The 22592-nt window shown below is 37.8% G+C and overlaps 1 protein-coding gene across 1 annotated transcript in view; it reads left to right on the top strand.

The window, feature by feature from the left end:
• The window catches only part of GREB1L (GREB1 like retinoic acid receptor coactivator), a 202118-nt gene that overhangs the window by 123400 nt on the left and 56126 nt on the right, over positions 1-22592 (top strand). The window contains exons 8-15 of the mRNA XM_081150059.1: positions 1918-2040; positions 10873-11001; positions 13478-13594; positions 14199-14318; positions 15258-15395; positions 17048-17233; positions 20851-21177; positions 22226-22354. Of these exons, the coding sequence (XP_081006185.1) occupies positions 1918-2040; positions 10873-11001; positions 13478-13594; positions 14199-14318; positions 15258-15395; positions 17048-17233; positions 20851-21177; positions 22226-22354 (1269 nt within the window). The remainder of the gene's footprint in view (positions 1-1917; positions 2041-10872; positions 11002-13477; positions 13595-14198; positions 14319-15257; positions 15396-17047; positions 17234-20850; positions 21178-22225; positions 22355-22592) is intronic.

Genomic DNA, 22592 nt, shown 5'->3' with positions numbered 1-22592 from the left:
GGCATGGCTTAGCGGTTGAGCGTCAACCCAGGATCCAGGTGATCGGGGTTCGATTCCCGCTCAGGGCACATGCCCGGGTTGTGGGCTCTGGGGCCTGCAGGAGGCAGCCGATCAATGACTCTCTCATCATTGATGTTTCTATCTCTCTATCCCTCTCCTTTCCTTTCTATGAAATCAATAAAGATATATTTAAACAAACAAACAAAAAAACTACAAAGCATTATTAAAAGAGATCAAAATAAGACACAATGAAATGGAAAGATATTCCATGTTTATGGATTGGAAGAATCAACATAGTTAAAATGTCCATATTACCCAAAGTAACATACAGATTTAATGCAATCCTCATCAAAATTCCATTTTTAAAAAATAGAACAAAAAAATTACCAGATTTTTATGGAACCACAAAAGACCTCAAGTAGCCAAAGCAATCTTGAGGAAAAAAAGAACGAAGCTAGAGATATGACACTACCTGACCTCAAATTATACTACAGAACTGTGATAACCAAAACAGTATGGTATTGGCAGAAAAACAGACACACAAACCAATGGAACAGAATTGATAGCCCAGAAATAAAATCACATGTATACGCGCAAATATTTTTTGACAAAGGAGCCAAAAACATACAATTGGAGCAGGGAGGAGTCTCTTCAATAAATGGTGCTGGGAAAATTGGAAAGCCACATGCAAAAGAATGAAACTAGACTACAGTTTGTCACCATGTACAAAATGTAATTCAAAATGCATCAAAGACCTAAATGTAAGACAATTACACAGAAGAAAACATAGGCACTAAACTTATGGACCTTGGTCACAGAGAACTTTTTATGCATTTGACCCCAAAGGCAAGGGAAGTAAAGGCAAAAATAAATTAATGGGACTGTATCAAGCTAAAAAGCTTCTTTACATGCTACCTTTAAGACTAATATGGGCCCAGCCAGGCGTGGCTCAGCGACTGATCGTCGACCTAGGATCCAGGCAATCGGGGTTCGATTCCCGGTCAGGGCACATACCCAGGTTGCGGGCTGCAGTTGATCAATGACTCTCTCATCATTGATGTTTCTATCTCTCTCTCCCTCTCCTTTCCTCTCTCTGAATCAATAAAGATATATTTAAATAAATAAATAAATCACAACACTTCAAAATTAAAAAAAAAAAAAACCTAACATAGGTGTTTCATAAAGACTAATATGGTAAAATATATAGTATAGCTTGGTTGGAAGTTACAGTCCCACACATTGTCACAGTATTTGCTATCTACCTGAACCAGTACAAGGTATTATTAAAATATATCAGAGACTCATAACAGCTTAATTAAAATGAAATTTGATGTTGCATGATCAGTAATCAACTTGAATATTGTTGATTACTATTTCCTTTAATAAGAACTGAGAATAATAATAATTGTAACATTTCTAATTTTCTCTTTTCTTCTGCTCTTGAACATAAATTAAGGTTGAGATGAGAAGGTTGAAGGTAGCCTAGATGGACTCTAGGTTACTGTTCTACATTTAAATCAATCCTGGACAGCAGATTAATTGATATTTGAAAGTTTATTAGATTTTTATAAATTATTGATAGTTTAACCTCAGTCTTATCTATAAAATTAGTATGACTATATTGATTATGAGTAGTTTTTCCCCTGGGAACTAGCCTGTGGATAAGAATTTCTGATTGTTCTTTGTAACCTTTTCTTTGCCTCTGAAACATGACATTGTGCCCAAAGAAGACAAATTGTGTTCACCATGTTGAATGTTAAGAGTCAGGATTAAAGTAAGAGGAACCTCAAATAAGGAAAGTGGTTGCCATTTAAGGAGCAGCAATTTATTTTAGAGATTTTATGGATTGTGTCCTCATTACCTGTTTTAACAGAACATTGAGTCTCCTCACATAATGTGATTCTTACTCTTTTCCAGAATGTAGAAGCCGACAATCCTCTGCTACATGCCACTCCATTAAACCAAACTCCTCAGTGTCATCTACTGTGGCCCCAGAAAATGGCACAACTAATGGATACAAATCAGGATTCATTCAGACAGGTAAGGGAGTATTTTCTTTTGGAATTTCAAGCAGCAGATGTATATTTAATGAGGCATTTAAAACTTACTGTCAGCTGGTTTGAATAGAAATATTTTAAAATAGAGGTAAATTACTTGAGTTAGAATTAGAACTCAGCATTGAGATAGGTCAGTCTGTGGGTGACCAGAACCCCCAATCCTGCCAGTGCTAGGACAGGATAGTTGATAGGAAATTTAGCTCAAACTTAGGGCCCTTATAGGCAATAAGAAGAAATCCAGACATGAGGAAAGTCTGCCTCAAAGCTGTCAGGTGGCATGATTGGGGACATACTCATGAAGACTGGAGTTCCAGGGTAGGGCTCTAACATTAAGCCCACAGAACATTATATGGAGAATTGTCCAAAATGGGATACAAAGTAAGGTTCCAGGGTAGGACTGAAGATCATAACAGAAGAATCCAGGTTCTAGTTTCTAGAGGTTCAAGATAGGAGCTTGGATATGAATAGCCAGGTAAAATTTTAGTGTCTGAAACTGTGACAGTATCAGAGCAGGATCAGCAGAATGGATGATCTGATACTAAGCAGATAAGTTACTAGTCTAAGGCTTCTAAAAATTCTTTCAGTATAGAGGACTGCACTGGCTCAGGCCCTGAGGTCAGAACAAGGCTCCAGGTGAGAATTAATGTTTCCAGGTGACTCGGGGCTGGAGGGCTGTAACCAAAAAAATCACTGCAGATAGTATTTGAGAAAATTATTCAGAAGCAGTCTAGGTTACATCTTAGGCAAGAAGGAAAGTATTTTAAAAGAATTTGTAAATTTTTTCCAGTTCACTTATGTTTTGTAAAATACCATTTTACTCATTTGATATGTAGGCTTCATAGCATATGTGCTTTGCCAGTGTCCAGTCAACCACTCAAGTAGAAAAGAAGGCTGCATTCATTTATTTCACTACTTAGCATTCTTCTTTCAAATTTATGTGAAATTTCAGTGAGCCGGTAAATTATTTCTATTTATTTTCAAGATGGAAGGAATTATTAGAATATGTTAACAATAGCAATGATAATAAGGCTGACTTTATATGGGACACTTCTTGCAGTGTGTCTAAGCCCATTTTATTCTGGATTTTTAAAAAATCTTTTGCCCTATCCGATTTTGCTCAGTGGTTAGTGCGTTGGCCTGTGGACTGAAGGGCCCCATGTTTGATTCCGGCCAAGGGCATGTACCTCAGTTGCAGGCTCGATCCCGGGCCCCGGTCAGGATGTGTGCAGGAGGCAACCAATCGGTGTGTCTCTCTCACATCGATGTTTCTTTCTCTTTCTCCCTTCCACTCTCTCTAAAAGCAATGGAAAAAATATCCTCAGGTAAGGATTAAAAAAAAAGTCTGACTTTCATCTGTCCAAGAAATTTAGATAGAGGCTGTGATCTAAGAAAAGAGAGATTTTTCTCTTTAGAATAAATGAAAGAACATCACGTCACTAGGTTTTCAAGAAAGAAAAATGTTGGCATTTAGCTCTTGGCATTGAAAGGTTGGCCTTCATTAAAATAATGATAAACCTACATGTCTGTCCGAGAATATTATACTAGTAATTTGATTGATTCTGTGGTATAGTTTCTGCCAATAGGCCTTGGGGTCAGAGAAATGCAATTTTAAAAGTGCAGTATTAAAAATGAATATTTACCATGTTCCAACAAAAATTTATCAAGTGTTCATTATGTTCTAAGGTCCTTGCCAAATGCTGTAAGGCAGGGTTTCAGTACTTGACTGATGGCTCTGATGATTTAAAAACTACTCATATAAGGGATAAAAGAATAACAAAACATGTTACAGTTCCTAGAGGGAGAAGTGGATATATAAATAACTAGTTGTACCTGAAAATAATGAAAACATATTAAAATTTTAATAAGTAGTAATGCAAAGGAAAGCAGTAATGCATCCTCATTACATTCATACACCACATGACATTTTGGTCAACCATAGACTGCACGCATGATGGTGGCCCAGTAAGAGAATGGATTATAAGCAAAAAGTTTGTTTGCAATCTTAGAAGAAAATGCTGGCCCAAACTATAATGTTGAATTTACTGCTAGCTCTGGGTGGTTTAAACAGAGGAGGAAGCTCAGCATGCTGTTTACCCGCCTGCCTTCTGCCCTTCCACACATGCTCACACGCACACACTCAAACACTTGCCCCCTCCCTACTGCTCCCGCCCCCTCCTCCATTCCTTCTCTTCCTCTCCTTTTTATTTCTCTGAGGCTCTTGATTTCTGCTCTTCCTTACTCGTCCCTTCTCTTTCTCCCTTCTCTCCCTTCCTCCCTCCCTCCTCCTGATGACCACTCTCTCTACAGCAGCACCTCCCTCCACAGCCCTCCTTCTAACTGCCACATGCATGCATATATACATATACTCATTTATCTTCCTTACTGTATTTTTACTGTACCTTTTCCAAGTTTAGGTATGTTTAAATACCATTGTGCTACAATTGCCTACAGTATTTAATACAGTAACATGCTATTCAAGTTTGTAGCCTAGGAGCAATAGGCTATAGCATATAGCCTTAGGTGTAGGCTGTACCATCTACATTTGAGTAAGTGCACTCTATGATATTCACACAACAATGACATTTCCTAATGACACATTTCTCAGAACATCCTGTCATTAAGCTACACTTGACTATATATCAGGAAATATGTTTTGAAAACAAATGTTGCTCTGAAACCAAAATTCAGGCTTTAGCAAAGGCTCTGTCGGTTGCCATAAAGAGACACAGGCGAGTCACTGAATGACTCACAGTGAACACAAGTGGCCAAGGTTTATGCCAATATTATTGTGTATCCCTTGTGGTGGTGGAAGTGGCATTTTGACCATGAAATTAGCTTTTAACAATTTTAGGTACAATCTAAAGACTTTAGTAGAAGAAATTGCCTTTAAAAAGGAAGCTTTCAGCCCGGCTAGGCGTGGCTCAGCGGTTGAGCATCGGCCTAGGATCCAGGAGATCATGGTTTGATTCCCTCTCAGGGCACGTGCCGGGGTTGCAGGTTTGATCCCCAGTCGGGGGCGTGCAGGAGGCAGCCAATCAATGACTCTCTCATCACTGATGTTTCTATCTCTCTCTCCCTTTCCCTTCCTCTCTGAAATCAATACAGATATATATTTTTTTTTAAAAGGAAGCTTTCATCTAAAACTTTTTTCATAACAAATTATGTTTATACAATTTTCAACAATAATTTCTTCTTACATATGTTGAAAGTAGTAGGCTGTATAAGAATTTCATGTTAACATTATGAAATCATTGCAAACATTAGAGTATGCAGCATCTCCTTAGCTTTTAGAGATTCATCCTTCTATAAGAGATTGCCGCCTTAATCTGCAATCAGTGACTGCCTATAATTGTTCTTAGCCTGAAATGTAAGCACACACTCGTTGCATAGTTATTTAAAGAGGGGATTACTGACTATTTACATAGCTTTGTCTTGAATTCCACCTGCCAAGCTCTGGATGTTGTGTTCTGGTTGGCTTGTAGCTTATCCTTGCATGTTTTCTTTCAACATATTTATGTCATTGGTAATTCAAATTTTCATCAACAATCCTGGTAAAATATTTTATTTTGCCTGAGGTAGCTATATAGTAATCTGCCTACATTATATACACATAACACACACACACACAAAGATGTATTGTGTTTAATCTGGACAAGAATTCAAGAATAGATGAAAAAAACTTTGCCTAACCCAAGTTCTTGAAAGATTCTTTTCCATGTTTTCTTCTAAAAGTTTTATTGCTTTATCTCTTGTATTAACATCTATGAGCCATTTTGAGTTAATTTTTATGTATGACGTGAGGTGAGCATCTAAGTTCATCTTTTTGCATATGGATAGTTATCTCAGCAGCATCTTGGAATAGACTACCTTCTTGTTGGTGAATTGCATTTAAAAATCAGTAAAGATATATTTTTTAAAAATCAATTGACTATAAATATAAGGATTTATTTCTGGAAAAATTGATGAAATGGACCTCATCAAAATTCAAGACTTTTACACTCAAAAGACAACATTAAGAAAACAAAAAGACAAGCAACAGACTGGAAAAAGGCATTTGCAAAACACATACTTAAGAAAGGATTTTTATATAGAATTTACAAAAACTTACAACTCAGTAATAAGGTGATAATTCAATCAAACATGGGCAAAGGATTTGGAATCGACATTTCTTCAAGGACTATGTACGAAGGGCTAATGAGCCCATGAAAATGCACTCGACATCATTAATCATTAGGGAAATGCAAATCAAAACCATAATAACATACCACTTTACACCCACTAGAATGACTACAATAAAAAAGATAGATGAAAGTAACACGAGTCTGTAGATGAGCAGAAATTGGAACTCTGGTGGTACCAGCATTTTACATTGCTGGTAGTAGTGTAAAATGTGGGAGCCACTTTAGAATACAGTTTGGCAGATTCTCAAAAAGTTAAACACAAACTACTACACAACCCAGCAATTCCACTTCTATATATCTACCCAAGAGAAATGAAGATATACGTCCTCACAAACGCTCATAGCAGCATTATTCACTGTGGTTGAAAATTAGAAACAAATGTCAGTCAACTCCTGAACAGATAGACAAACATGTTGTGTATCCACACAATATCACTGGACAATAATAAGGGACAAACTACCGGCACATGCTAAATCATGGGTGAACCTCAAAAAAGTTATTATGCTAAGTGAAAGAAACCAAAGGAGACCATATAGTACATAATTTCATTTTTTTAAGTATCCATTTCTAAATCTTCTTTGGAGAGTTGCCTATACAAATCATTTACCTGTTTTTCCATTGGGTTATTTATCTTTCTATTATTGAGTTGTAAGAGTTCTTAATACAGTCTGGATACAAGTTCTTTATCAGACACTAGCTGCAAATATTTCTCCCACTCTATGGATTGCCTTTTCACTCTCTTGATGATGTCTTTTGAAGCACAGTTTTTTTAAATGAAGATCAACTCATCTAATTTTTTCTTTTGTTTCTTGTACTTTTGGTGTTACATCTAAAAAAAATTGTTGTCTAATCCAGTGTCATGAAAACGTATTCCTATATTTTCTTCTAAGAGTATTATAGTTTTAGCTCTTACATTTAGATGTATAATCCATTTTTGGTTAATTTGTATATATGGTGTGAGGAAGAGGTCCAACTTCATTCCTTTGCATGTGAATGTCCTGTTGTCCCATAATCATTTATTTTTTTAAAAGACTTTTTTACCCATTGAATTTTTTTGACACTCTTGTTGAAATTCAATTGCCCATAAAATGTAAGGGTTCCATTGAACTGTATGTCTGTCTTCATGCCAAAGCCACAGTGTGATGATTGTAGCTTTGTATGAAGTTCTGAAATGGGAAAGTGTCAATCCTCCAGCATTGTTTTCCCCCCCAAGACTGGCCATTCTGGGTCCCTTGCATTTCCATATGAATTTTAGTATTAGCTTGTCAGTTTCTGCAAAGAAACCAGCTGGAGTTTTGATAGGGCTTGCATGGAATCTTTAGAACAATTTGGGGAGTGTTATCGTCTTCACACTAAATCTTCTGCTCCATGAGCAGAGGTTATCTTTCCCTTTATTTAGGTCTTTTCAAATTTCAAATTTCTTTTAACAATATTTTGTAGTTTTACAGTATAAGTTTTACTCCTTTCTTATTAAATTTATTCCCAAGTACTTATTCGTCCTGATGCTATTGTAAATGGAAGGTTTTTTTCTTAATTTTAGTTTTCTATTGTTCATTGTAAGTGCTCAGGAATACAATTGATTTCTGCATATTGATCTTTTATCCTGCAACTTTGGTGAACTCAAATTTATTAGCTCTAGTAGTTTTATAGTGTATCCCTTAGAATTTCTATTTTGTCCATTTCATCTGAGTCATCTAATTTGATGTCTGTATGAGTTTGCTAGGGCTGCCATTAAAAAAAACACACCAAAACACCCAAAAAACAACACTAGAGACTGAGTGGCTTAAACAACAGAAAAGTATTTTTTTTTTTTTTAATATATCTTTATTGATTTCAGAGAGAGCAAGGGAGAGGGAGAGAGAAAGATAGAAAAACCAATGATGAGAGAGTCATTGATCAGCTGCAGTCCGCAACCCGGGAATGTGCCCTGACCGGGAATCAAACCCTGATCGCCTGGATCCTAGGTCGATGCTCAACCATTGAGCCACACCCGGCCGGGCGCAGAAAAGTATTTTCTTAGTTCTGGAGGCTGTAAGTCCAGGATCAAGCAAGGTATAGCAGGGTTGTTTTTTTCACAAGGCCTGTCTCCTTAGTCTTTCAGATAGCTGCCTTCTTTCTATATCATTACATAGTCTTATCCCCCTTCATGCACATACCTGGTGTCTCTTTCTCTTCTTATAAGGACAACAGTTATATTACTGACCTCATTTAACCTTAATTACCTTTTAAAAACTTTATCTCCAAATACTGTTACATTCTAAGCTACCAGGGATCAGGGTTTCAACATGAGTTTGGGGCTGGAGGGCACACCATTTAACCCATAACATTGGTATGCAGTTGTTCATAATAGTCCTTTAAAAATCTTTTTATCTCCTTAAGGTTTCTGTGATGCCCTCTTTTTCATTTTTGATTTTAGCAATTTGCATCTTTTTTTCCCTTTTTTCTTTGTCAGTCTAGGTTAAAGTTTATCAAATTTTTGAAATAAAAGAACAAACTTTTGATTTTGTTGATTTTTACTGTAGCCTCTCTTCCCTACTTCATTCACTTCTTACCTAGTTTTTATTATTTCCTTCCTCCTATTTCCTTTGGATTTTGTTTGCTCTTCATTTTCTAGTTTCTTACAGTGAAGGTGAAGTTATTTATTTGAGATTTTTCTCTTTTAAAAATAAAAAAGATCAAGCAAGGTATAAATTCTACCTTGCATCTAGAAATTTTCCTTTAAGCACTTATTTAACATCATCTCATAAGTTTTTGTATGTTGAACTTTTATTTTCATTTATATTAAAGTGATATCTAATTCCCCTTATGATTTCTTCTTTGATCTGTTGGTTATTTAGGAGTATGTTGTTTAATTTCCACATATTTGTGAATTTCTCAAATTTTCTTCTGTTACTGATGGCTCATTTGAGTCCACTGGGGTCATAGAAGATATTTTATATTATTTCAAAGTTTACTGAGATTTATTTTATCACCTAACATATTGTCTGTCCTGGAGAATGTTCCTTGTGCACTTGAGAATGTGTTTTCTGCTTTTGTTCAGGGAATGGTCTATTGATACCAGTTAGGTCTAGTTGGTTTATAGTGTTGTTCAAGTCTTCTATTTTCTTGTTGACTATCTCCCTAGTTATTTTATTCATTATTGAAATCAGAGTCTTTAAGCCTCCAACTATTATTATTGAATAATAGGCCACAAAATCACTCCCTGGTGGTAAGTCAGGCTCTTAGAGAGGCACATTAACTCTTCTGAGTCAGTCAAGGACCATTTCAAGCTCTTGAATTCTTATGAGAAACACTGATTTGATATATTAGGAATCACATTGTAGTGTGAATACTAATTTTTAAGATAATTTCTAGTGTAGCACCAGCAGTACCCTGGTCTCTAGAGTGTTGTGGGTTTTTTTTCAAACCCTCAGAGTTTTAATAGCCCCTTTTGATACTTTCCTGTGTGTATTTATTAAGCTGTTCTGCTCATTTTAGAAAACTCTCTCTGGCACTTGAGTCTTTATCTCTCCTATAGCCTGTCTCTGAAATGGCACATGTTTTTTCTGGGCTGAATTATTTCCTGAATCCAAATAGGAACTTTCTTTTGGATGTATCTGGTATTACATAGATAAATTAATTCTAGGTTCTTCCAAAAATTAAAGCAACTTTCCTTCAGAGAAAAGTGCTTTCTCCTAGATTTCAGTGACTTAGTTTGCATGACACCTTTTAAATGACAAAATCATGTGGATGGAGATGAATAGATCTCATTAAAATATAGGTTTGAGCCCTGGCCGGTGTGACTCAGTTGATTGAGCATCCTCTCGTGTACTGACGTGCACTGAAACATTGCCAGTTGGATTCCCCATCAGGGCACATGCCCTGGTTTCAGGCTCAATCCCAGGTCGGGCTGCATGCAGGAGGCAGCCGATCAATGTTTCTCTCTCACATCCATGTTTCTCTGTCTCCCTGTCCCTTCCTCTCTCTCTCAAGTCAATAAAAACACATTTTAAAAAATAAAAATAAAATGTTTTTTTAAAAAATATGGGTTTGATGAGAACCGTGGAGACAGTTTTACTATTACACATAATGATAGCCTTGATGTAACATCATATGCCTTTGACCAAATTAAATGACTACCACTATTTAAGATAATAGTACCTACCTCATTGAGTTTTCATAGGGATTAAGTGAATTGATATTTTTAAAGTTCTTGCACTAGTACCCAGCACATAGTAACTTTTTTAAAAAATGTTTTTATTGATTTCAGAGAGAGGAAGGAAAAGAGAAAGATAGAAATATCAATGACGAGAGAGTCGTTGATCAGCTGCCTCCTGCATGCCCTCTGCTGGGTACCAAGCCCGCAACCCGGGCATGTGCCCTGACAGGATATTGAACCTCTATCTCCTGGATCCTAGGTCAATGCTCAACTGCTGAGGCACGCCAGCCGGGCCCACATAGTAACTTTTAATGAGTCTTTGATAAATACATAAAAAAGAAAAACCTGAAAAATAAGAAATTGACTTTCCTAAATTGGGTCAAGGAAAAAACTGAAAGTCTACAATCTGCTTTCTGTCACCTCACTCTTGTTGAATTAACTTCCTTCCTGCATATCTAAATAGTTGCTAATCTGAACAACCTCTTTCATTTTAAAGATTCGCCGATTCTCAGTCCAGCTAATTCTGCAATCAATTTAAGTGGAGCTCAGGACCTGACCCGGAATAAGAATGTTGTGAAGCCACTGGCTTTATCTTTGCAGGTTGTAGGGAAGACTTTTGCTGCAGGTGATGTTTTCCTCACTTATATTTCTTTGGTAAATACATAGTCTATAAAAGACGTGTGAAATTTAATTGACAACTTGGTAGATGAAAACAGAAGCTGCTTCTTTGCCAATTGAAGACAAAAGTGGGGTTGTCTATAATAATGCATTATTATACAAAGCTTTGTGTTTTCTGTGTTCCAACTAGAAGAGTCAAAGAATGACATTTGGTAGACGGGGAGACAGAGCAGGTTGATTTCATTCAACAAACATTTCTTGGGCACCTGTTATGATAAGGAACTGGGAATACAAAGATAAATAAGGCTCAATCCCTGATCTCTAATGTACTTGTAACCTAGTAGGGGAGATAGACCCATAAGAAGATATTTTCAGTGTACTGCAGTAAATACAGCACAGAGAAGGGGATTTTACCCCGTCATTTTGTGGACTAATCAAGAATGAATTATTGGAGGAGCTTGGTCTTTGGACTATGAAGATATATTCACTGTACAAAGGAATTCTGGAAAGACATTTAAAATTCAGAGAAACACAAGAGCAAAGCTTGAAAAGAAAAGGAAAGGAAAGCGGCATAAGGTGTGCAGGAACTTGTGCAGCAGTTTGGACTTGTTAGAACCATAAAATTTAAACTCAGGAAGTGGCAGGAGGTGAGCAAGTGGTAGACAAGGGAAAGGTCACAGGAGGCCAGGCTGAGAAGCATAGATTTTACTCTGTAATTTAGGGAACAGAGGAGTGACATGGTCTTATTTGAACTTGAGCTAGATCATTTTAGCAGCCAAGAAAATAAGAGGCAGGAAAACTAGTTGGAGGTCATTTCAGTAATTTAGGTGAGAAATGATAAGGTCTTTCACCAGGGTAATAATAGGTTGGAGAGGAGAAGACAGATTAGAGAACTATTCAGGATGTAAAATCAGAAGGACTTGACTGATTAAAGTGAGCATGAAGCAGAAGGGGGTCTTGGTTTACGTTCATCTTTCTGGGCTAATGCTGGTGCCGTTACTTAAAAAGGAGTAGTTTCCCCAGGAGGAGATTGTGGATTTTATTTTGGATATGTTGAGCTTGAGATACTCATGAGGCATCCAAGTGGAGAGTCATTTAATTTATTATGGGGAAAATCAGAACTGATAGTATAGTATAAAGTTGAGTCACCAATTTATGATTAAAGTCACCAGGGTAAATTGTATCAGCCAAGGAGTAATGGAGTGTAAGGCAAGCTATGAGCTCAGAATAGAATCCTAGAAAGTTCCCGTGTATAAGGAAAAGGTAGAAGAGGAATGAAGAGAAAGAGAGCACACCATTCTTGAAAACTTCCCAAGTTAGGCATCACAAGGTATCCAGATTAGATTATAGACTTGAGTAAGCTGAATCCAAATTTTTGCAGCATTAAAAAATTAATGAAATTATGGATCTTGGCAGTAATCTCATGGTTGCTAAAACCACCAGATGAAAGGCTGATGAACAACTTTATAATTCAAGAATTAGCCTAACAACTCTTGAACCCACTGATCAATCTTAACGTCATAAGAGAGAAAACCAGCCATTCTGTTCCTCTTGATGGATGTATACAACAGTACTTATGAGATACTCTTGGAAAAAAAAAAATCAAACCCAAATCTGAGTAAGCTTCTATATCTAATGATTAGTTTATAAGAAAGAGAGGAGATATTAAGTGACACCATGGATATCCAATAAGCAAAATTCAAAGAATGAGAAATTCTGCCAGATTTTCAGCAAATTAATTGTAAGAAAGAAAAAGAAGAAAGGGAATCTGATATATTAAAAGAAGTTTAAGGGACAGAGCAACTAAATTTAATGTGTGGATCTTTTTTGAACCCCAGTTCAAACAAACCAACTGTAAAAAACCATTGTGAGATAATTGGGGAAATTTGAATACTGATGGAATATTTGATACTAGGAAATTACTAATCATTGTTAATTTTAAGTATAACAATACTATAGTTGTTTGTTAAGAGTTCTTTTCTTTTAGAAACACATGTAGAAGTATTTACGGATGAGGTGATATGACAAGTGAATTTGCTTCAAAATAATCCAGAGCACATATGTGTGTGTGTAGCATGAGGGGAAGAGATAGGAAGTATAGATATTGCGAGATTGGCCATGTGTTGATAAATGTTGAAGCTGGGTGGCGGGTACATAGTTTATTATACTGTTCTCTCTACTTCCATATATGTTTGAAAATGTCCATAATACAAATTTAAAAAAAGTTTTCTTCTACCTACCATCTCCAAAGACTTTACTGAAAATGATTCTAAAAGATCTCTTGGGGTCCTAGAAAATTATTTTTAGGTGACATTTCATTTTGATGAAGGTATTACTCTGATGGTTGTAATTGGCTCTATCTAAATGCACTGCCCTGTAGTGAGATTTCTTTCTGTCCTGGAGTGTGAGGTTTATCACATGGTTACAGCATCACAGAAAGCAGTGTCCTCCCTGCTCTGAGTGGTTCCTCTTGTTTACTACAGATGCTGCTAATGGAAACAGTAGCCATGGAGGGAAGAGCAGTACATCGAGCTCCACGCCAGCCCGCCCAGGGAATTACCCTTTGTCACCAAGACCTAGCTATGCATCAGGAGATCAAGGTACTATATTCATCTTAGAGTTTTGAAACAATGCAACTTAACTGTGGAAGCAGTGCTATAGAGTTTGGAATGATGAGTTATCTGACAGCCTACTTTCAAATTTTCCTTAGTTTCTCGTACACTGTTTTGAAAGATTATTATTTGTGTGAGCAGTAACGATTAAATATCTTGGTGATTCTAGAGGATGAGCACTTATCTAGGAAGTAATGTTCAAGCCTATGGATAAGGAAGTGTCTTGAAAAATGGTGGGCTTTGCTGACCAAAGTACACGGTTCAAAGTTCCTCTCTATTGTGTGACCCTGGGCAAACGTGAGCCTTCGTTTCCCCATCTACAAAATGGATATAACAATATATTTGTCCTACAGCCTCACAGGGATGTCGATAGAATGAAATGAAATAATCTGGATAAAACTGTAAATTAGAAAACAGCCTACAGATGTTAAGTGGTATTGTTAGTGTGATGACTTTTCTTAATTTTATCTTTACCTCTGGAAGAGTGACTTAGGCTTTCTGAGTATAATCAAATGAAAGGTTCTATGTTTCTCTAGCTTCTTTCCTTTCTGCCACTGCTAAGGACAAGGTTCACCTTTCTTTTTGTCTTCAGCTACCATGTTCAGTTCTGGGCCACCAAAGAAACGACACCGGGGATGGTACCCTGGGTCGCCTGTCCCCCAACCTGGTTTAGTTGTACCTGTTCCTACAGTTCGCCCTCTTTCAAGAACTGGTAAGATCTCAACAGATGATGGGCTTTAAGTTTTACTGAATTAGCAGAGGTATCTCCTGTTCTTGTTCTTTTCCTGCACCCTTGAAGATAAATTTCCTTAACCAGCCATTGCGTCCAATATTATGTAAAGATATCAGTATTTGTCCCCATCACATCTGCCTTTACTAGAAGCACATGTGCTATCACAACAGACCTTAATTCACCATCTGATTTTGTTTTAGCCATTGTATTGATAAGCCATTTTTACATAGGGTACGAGGCTACCAGCCCCCCATCCTAGAGCAGAAATGCACTTGTTTTGCCAGCGGTGGTGTTAGATGTGTCCCCCAATGATCTGGTTCCTTATGTGACCCATACTTATTGTTTCTGGCTTGGATGGTTCAGTCTGTGACTAGAATCCTGAAAAACCAACTAGTTCTTCTTTAACTCTAGCTATGGCCATTTGGCGTCTATAGTTAAATGTTCGAATGTTCATCTACCTCGCTATACTAAACAGAGAGATACAGCTATATACACAAAGAATCGTGCCAATATGTTACCGCGGTTGCCTGTAGGTAGTACTGATTGGTGATGAGTTGATCCATCTTCAGACTTTTCTATATTTTTCTTTTTTTTTATAATGAGAATATATGCTGTGATATTCTGGTGGGGAAAGATAAAATACAAAACAGAATCCAGAAGACTACACGTGAAAAAACTACCCAAAATGCTAAATAGTTATTATCTCCAGATGATGTGATAATGGTTGAATTTTTTCCTTTTGTTTTTCTCACTTCTAATTTTCTATAATAAACATGAATTACTTTATTGAAAAAACAACAACAAACCATTATACTTCTAAAACTCCCATATTAAAAGTATTAACACTACATTTATCTCAATTATATTGCCTTTAGCTTTTATGTCTAATCCTTCTTGTCAAACAACCTTTTTTTGCAGAGTCCCTTCTGTCTGCCCCAGTCCCACAGACCCAATTAACTGGAATTTTACAGCCTCGACCCATTCCTGCAGGGGAAACTGTAATTGTTCCTGAAAACCTGCTAAGTAACTCAGGAGTTAGACCAGTAATTCTGATAGGTAAGACAAAGGAATTTCAAATTGCCCCTGTCAGCTGGAATCTAGGAGAGCTTCTCCATTGCATTGTTTCTGAATTTATTTTTGTGTTCATGAACATATTTATTTATCCAGTTATTGATTCTTTCAGCTTTTATTGGTCAGCTCCATGCTATACTAAACATGTGACTAGAGTTGGGAATAAAGCAGTTTTTTGGCCCACAGGAGCACTGTTTAGTTAGGGAGTCTGTCATGTAAATGACAATTACGACACTCTGTGATACTTGAGCTGGTAGAGGTTCCCAACCAAGAACTACTAGAGCTCAGAGGAGAGGGAGCTTAACTCTGCCTGAAGGAGAGTCTGAGAAGACATCTCAGAGGTGATGTTTTGGCTAGATCCTGAAGGGTAGGCAAGAGTGGACAAGATAGGGAAGGGGACATTTCAGTTAAAGGGAGCCACACCACAGAGGAAAGAAACAAGCTGAGCCAGCTAAAAGGTCCCACTCAGGATAACCAAGAGGTCCCAGAGTTGCAGATCTGAATCAGGGGGAAGCATCTGTGGCCAGTATCTTTAAGGAGTCTGAGTCCTAAACTGTCTATAAGTGGAGGTGTAGAAATCTATGGGTCCCTAGATTCCAAGACTTAGTGATTTTCACACCTACTCAATAGTCCTCTCATTTGGGGACTAGGCTAGACCAGAAGGAGACTGCTTGCTTTACTTTTGGGCCTTAGCAGATAGGGTGTTTAAGCCCTACTAGATCTTTAGGGCATGTGTATGCAAAGTGTTATCTGTTTCTTGCCATTGGCTTGAGCCTACTGGCATGAATGGTTTTGTTTCAAGCCCTGTGCTTTATCATGCTTCCCTATCCACCGATCCTAGACCCAGAGCCACTGGGAGAAATCTCAGTTATTTAAATTCCATACGTTGGGAAGTTCTTATTGAGCATTTGAGTTGTATGCATAATGCAGCTAAGCCTCAGAAAGATACATGGAACATGGGAACCCTTTGGTGTCTGCGTTTTAGAAAAATTCACAGAGGGACTGTCCTCCCAACCACACCACCAAAACAGGGTATATTTTTAACATATTTTTGTCCTATCTACTTCTAAGATAATTTGAGACTGTTTATTGACATTAGGAAGAAAACATAAAAATAGCTAAGATAGCAAAAGGAGTGGAACCTCCACGGACCTGCGACTGGCGGAATATTGCTGTTGATCAGAGTTTAGCTTAAAAAACGTTTAAAGAAAACCTTAGGAAGTGACACTTGTTATCATAGTTTGTTTCTTTCCGACTTATCTGAAAAGAAACTTGATCAGGAATTTTATGGGAAAATATTTTATCATTGCTGTTTTACAAAAGATACATAGATGTTTTGCAAACTCTCATCAATCCTTTATAGCAGAGATATAATATTACCATGTCCTTTCTGTGGGAAACAGGGATAGCATAATCTTTTAGTACTTTGCCTCCTGTTCATCTGATTTAATATAAGGGTAGTATTTGGGGCATCTGAGTGAATTCCCTAGGATTGATATATTTGAGTGATTTGTCAGGCAGCCATCTCAGAGAGCAGGGAACTTTGTTAAGCATTTTTGATCCTAGTTGAGCGAGTGTACCTGATTGGACCTGAGAGTGAAATATTGAACTTTATTGACCTGCTTCTACTGGGACAGGCTATGGCACTTTACCCTATTTCTATGGAAATGTTGGCGACATTGTTGTGAGTCCTCTGCTGGTGAATTGCTACAAGATTCCACAGTTGGAAAACAAAGACTTGGAACAATTAGGGTTAACTGGCAGCCAACTCCTGAGTGTGGAAAACATGATCCTTCTAACAATACAGTATCTTGTACGGCTGGGTAAGTTATTTTCAAGAATCATTTGATGGTGACAGTTTTTACTCTTTTTTGTATTATACTTTTTTCCTTTTTGTCTCCACATCCTCACATTCATCCATCTGCCTCTTACTTTCCCTCTTTGACTCCTAACAATCTTTTCCTTCAATTCCCTTTCCTCTTCTCCATTTCTTTTCTACTCATTTTATTCCCTTTCCACCACTTGCCTGTTTCCTTTCTCTTTTTTCCCCATTTCTCTCAGATTTAGCATTCTTGGCTCCTCCCTTTGCTTCTTTGAGTCTTAGAAGAGGTAAATTGCTCCACCTAGTGTCCAGTCTCATGATGGACCTGCGGTCTCCGAAGTATTTAATGACAGAACCTCTAAGGGCTGTGTCATGGGCACCCCTCCTTGGACAAGTCACCTTTCTGAAAGCGCACCTACCACCTGGAATGCAAATGTAGACATTGAAAATTATTTTTCAGTTTTCCATTTAGCCTTTTTATCTTGTTTATCCACTGTCCCTACACCTATTTTTTTTTCATCTCCAGCTATACCTCTTTGATGTAGTCCCATGCTTTTTTCCTTCATTGAGGTAGTAACTAGACCTCCTTAGAAGGCTCTCTAGGCTTTAGGGAATGGGGATACATAGGTCATGACCCTTCACTTCCTTTATTTGATATTTCCTCTGAGCCCCACAGTGGGTGTATGCAGGTGCTTTGACAATACTGCAGTGATTCAGCATCATTTACATTGCAATGTTCTTTATTTTGCAAACTGCAGTAGGTCATCCAATATGCAACCTGATTATATACTCACTCTGGGACTTCACGCCACTGATTTACTTAGCAAGATGTTCAAGATTTAAAGTTACACCAAAAATTTTGTTATCTTCACTCTTGTGAATTTTTTCATATTTAAAAATATTTTAGTGTTGAATGATAAACACTGGGTTCAACAGTGTTTTTTTCAGAAAGCTTCAGCAGGCCAGATTCAGTCTTTGGAGCATCAGCTAGCATTCCTGACTGCAACTCTTGGTGCCCTGAGAGCCCTAAGACCTGCTTTGACATGGGATCTGCTTCAACGACACTGGCTTTTGAAACTTACAAGGTTTCAGATATCCCACGAGCCACTTCCATGATAAACCCAGGACTTGTAAATCATGCTTATTAGTGACTAATAAAATTATAAAAACCAGCTATGTCTGCAGCTCATTTGATATCATCGTTTTAACTTGTATGTACAAACTTCTGGCTGTATTCCAAGATCTAAAATGAGCTTTAGCTGTATCCAGAATCAGTAAAACAAGGACAAACAGAGTAATGCTATTATAACAAACCAAGGCAATCAGTATAGCTTTTTTTCAGCCTTTTGAAGAAGGGAGCAAGAATATTTTCACATATGCTGTAGATTATAGATAGACACGTTTAAAAGTAATTCCAAATTTCTAAAAGGACAGGCCTAAAACTTTGATGGTTTAGTTACCTGGAGGTAACAGAAGAAGAAAAGCAAGATTCTTCAGAAGGAACAGGCCTTTCCACTACAGTCACTTTTTAAACAATCCCTGTTATTTCACAATCTGAAAATCTTTTGAAGTAGATAATGAAATCAGCAAATCCAGAGATTCTTGGGTAGCTGAGTCTGTTGGAACCTTGTCTCTTCCTATTAAGGTATTTCTATCTGAAAAGCCATCAGAACTGACGCCTGAGCTAAGCTGAGTTACTGGAGATCAGCACTTGAAGGAACAAATTTTATTATTAAGTTTGGGAAAAGTAGAGAGAAGGCTCCTACAATTTAGCTGTAAAGGCTGAGGAAGAAATGATGGGAGGTAGTGGGAAGCAAGGCATTTTACTTTAAGAAATCTCTTACCTCATTTAAACTTTGATACACTTTCCCATTTCTCAATTCCTAACAGTAATTCAGTCAAAACTCTCTGAAAGTGAGTTTTAAGGCCATGGAGAATGCCGTGAACATGTTCAATGATTTTATTTTCCCTGAATGACTTTATGTTTGGAATTAATTATGGTGCCTAATAGAATGTGTTAATCATGGTTTGGAGTGAGTCTTACAAACGCACCTATTAACCAGGCCTCTGAGCCTTCAGGTTGTCTACAAGAGGGAGTAGGGAAATTGGAGACAGTCAGAGGCACATGCTTTTTGAGCTGTCATTTTCTCTGATGGGAGAAAGCTCTAAATAGACGACCGCCTCCCCTTCATCTCATACAATCAGTGCGAATCTATCCACTTTGAGCTCAGTATCAAGTGTGTACCTAGTAACCACTAACCATGATGCTAATCTAATAAAGTAAATAAGTATCAGGTGATAAGAAGCCATCCACATCCCCCTAGCACTGATTGGGAGGCACAAAGGAAACATAAACACAATGTCAGCGTTGCAATTTTCTCGCCCTCTTTCTATGTATAGAAGAGAAAAATCTGTTAGGATTTAACTCCCCTACCTTCCTCTGGCCCCCAGCCAGTCCTCGAAAAACTTTTCTTCCATTAAAATTGTTTATTTTTAAAATGTGTAATATTTTATTTAATTTTTCTTATTCTAAACCTTCCTTTTCTTACTTTCCCAGAGAGATGGTAGGGGCCAGGGAGGCCACTTCAACCCCTGCTAGAGGAAGGAAAGATTTCTGACTCGAGCAAGGTGCCTCCTCCCCATACAGAAGTCCAGTCCCTTATGCCCTTATTCTTTCCCAAGGGCTTTCAGCACTGAGTTCTGAGACCATTGTCTGTTCTCACAGACTCTGAGGAGTCTCTTTCTGTTTACCAGAGCCCGAGTTTCAAATCTCTGCACAGAAAAAAAAAAAAAAAAAGACTCTGAACAGCGCAATTGAACATAGTTTCATTGGCTTTAATTTAAACTAAACATAGGAATTCATTTGTGTTGACTTGCTTATTTTATTCTAAAGACTGATTGAATTTCTGAAGAGAGTAAGAGGAACAAAATCCCTCTAATTCCCGAGGCTGCAGGTCACTCGGAAGCTTAGCCACAGCCATGGCGGGGGAGAGGGCTCCGTGCCATACTTAACATCCCAGAATACCCGGGATTAACTAGGTGGTGAGAGCGTGCGCTAGCTGGGGAAGGTGTGAGGCTGCCTAAATATAAGTTGAGAGTGAAAATAAGCTTAATTTTCTTGTGGATGATAGTACAGGCAATGCATGGAAGTATTTTACATAGAACCTGTGAATAAAATGAGAAAATGAGTGAAACCTAAGGTTGATCATAGTATACCTGTAGGTTAGTGTCTTACTTCCTTAGTTATTGGCCATTTCCATAATGCCAAGTTTAATAGGCCAGCAATATGAAACGTTCAGTGACCATCTCCTAAGGCGTACAATGGAATTAATACTATGTCTGAGTACAACCTTTTTTAAAGATATCAAGACTAGAATAAAGGAGAACAGAAGCCTGCATTTTTAAAAAATATTGAGGCAGACAGAGAAAAGAGAAGGTAATTTCACAATGGAAAATGGTTAGTGGGGGCTCTATACTTGTGGCCACTTACAGGAAAAAGCGTATTTGCCAGTTGGAGTATGTATGGTGGACTTAGAAGGACTGCTCACTGATGTCTGTCTTTTCTAGCTGTGATTTAAAAAAAAAAAAAAATTCTAGCTGTAATTCTCTTCAATTTAGGTCCTGATCAGATACCTCTCAGGGAAGAATTTGAGCAAATTATGCTGAAAGCTATGCAGGAATTTACTCTGAGAGAGAGAGCCCTGCAGATGGGTGCTCAGTGCACACCTGTGTCGCCAGGACAACTCCCCTGGCTGGCTAGATTAATTGCCAGTGTATCTCAAGACTTGGTTCATGTGATTGTGACCCAGAACTCTTTGGCGGAGGGCATTTCAGAGACATTGAGGACTCTCAGTGAAATGAGACACTATCAAAGGCTACCAGATTATGTGGTGGCAATTTGTGCATCGAAAATCAGAGGAAATGAATTCTGTGTGGTAGTATTAGGTGAGTAATGTTTCTTGTTTTTTTGTTTTTAACCCATTCATTCAATTGTCTGTCCATTTGAAAAATGTCTATTGGCTGTTTCAGGCATCTGTGCAATTAATCTCTGGCTAAGTGCTCCCACTTGGGTTCTTTCCCCTAATTTTAACTTTTCCTTTCCTCCTTAGATCAGATTTTCATAGCCCTTAGTTTGGCTGGTGTCCCTGTCAGCTGGTTGTGGGAGCATTATTTCAAAGCATACCCTGGTAACAGATACCCTTAACTCATGTAACTTCTCTCCTTAAAAAGTTTTGGAAATGTTACCATTCTAGCATGTGATAAAGCCATTGCCACAGGTGGCCTAAGCCAGCGAGTCAAATTTGCCAGGAACTTAGCTCAAGGATTCACCTCCTCACTGAAGAAGATATTTAATGTTATAATGTTCACTCTCGGTAAAAGGTTCAGAAAGTTGGTACATTACAAAATGTATTTTTGTTTCTTGTGCTGATTTTCTATCAGGAACCATCCTGAGTAGCCATTTGGACTAAATTTTTCTTTTCTTCTCTAGTGAGTGCTCTCAGCTCTTCCTACCGAAGAGGCCAACCCCCCCCACCTCCCCTCACCCCGCTTTGACAAAACCTGCCTGCCCATCTCTCTATGATATATGTCTCTTTCAAAAAGTGTAATACATTAGAGTTTTTTGTTTTTATTTGTAAAATCAATAACATATGTTTATATTTTTAAGACAGATGTTCATAATAACCATGCAAACAATTTTTAAAGGTTTTTCCTCCCTAGCCTTTAAACACAGGTATGGTATGTTTTCACAGTTAGAAACATAAGATATGTCATTTTTTCCCTTTATCACCTAACATCATATTATAAACATTTTGTGTTTAGAACTGTAATTTCAAATGCTGTGTAATTTTCCACCCTTTGATGTGCTGTACTTTTTTTAACCAGGTCCCTATCATCATACACTTTTAGTTGTTGCCAGTTTTTGCTCTTATAAATCATGTCCCAGGGAACATGTGTTCACTGGCACATTGTCTTCTCTCTCTGTGTTCTGCAGGTCAGCATCAGTCCAGGGCTCTGGCAGAAAGCATGCTCACCACAAGTGAGTTTCTAAAAGAAATAAGTTATGAGCTCATCACAGGAAAGGTCAGTTTCCTGGCATCGCATTTCAAAACCACATCATTAGGTGAGTGGTTGTAGGATTCAGCAACATTGCCAGCCCTGGCTGCGTGATTTTCTGAATTTAAATCTTAGCATGTCAGGGAGATAAATGTGGAGCTTGAGCTTGTCGGCTGAGTTCCCTTCACCCTCCCTTCATTTGAAATGGTTTACCCTCAGTATTCTGTGACTGACACAGCAAGGGGGTCCAGAGGAAGGCACAGGGGTACTAGAATGGGAGGCCTCAGCTCAGCTACCACTTTGTT

This window comes from Miniopterus schreibersii (assembly GCF_964146895.1).
Source record: "Miniopterus schreibersii genome assembly, chromosome: 10".
NCBI lineage: Eukaryota > Metazoa > Chordata > Mammalia > Chiroptera > Miniopteridae > Miniopterus > Miniopterus schreibersii.
Note: the sequence above shows the minus strand (reverse complement) of the source record. Positions and strands in the feature narration are given on the sequence as shown.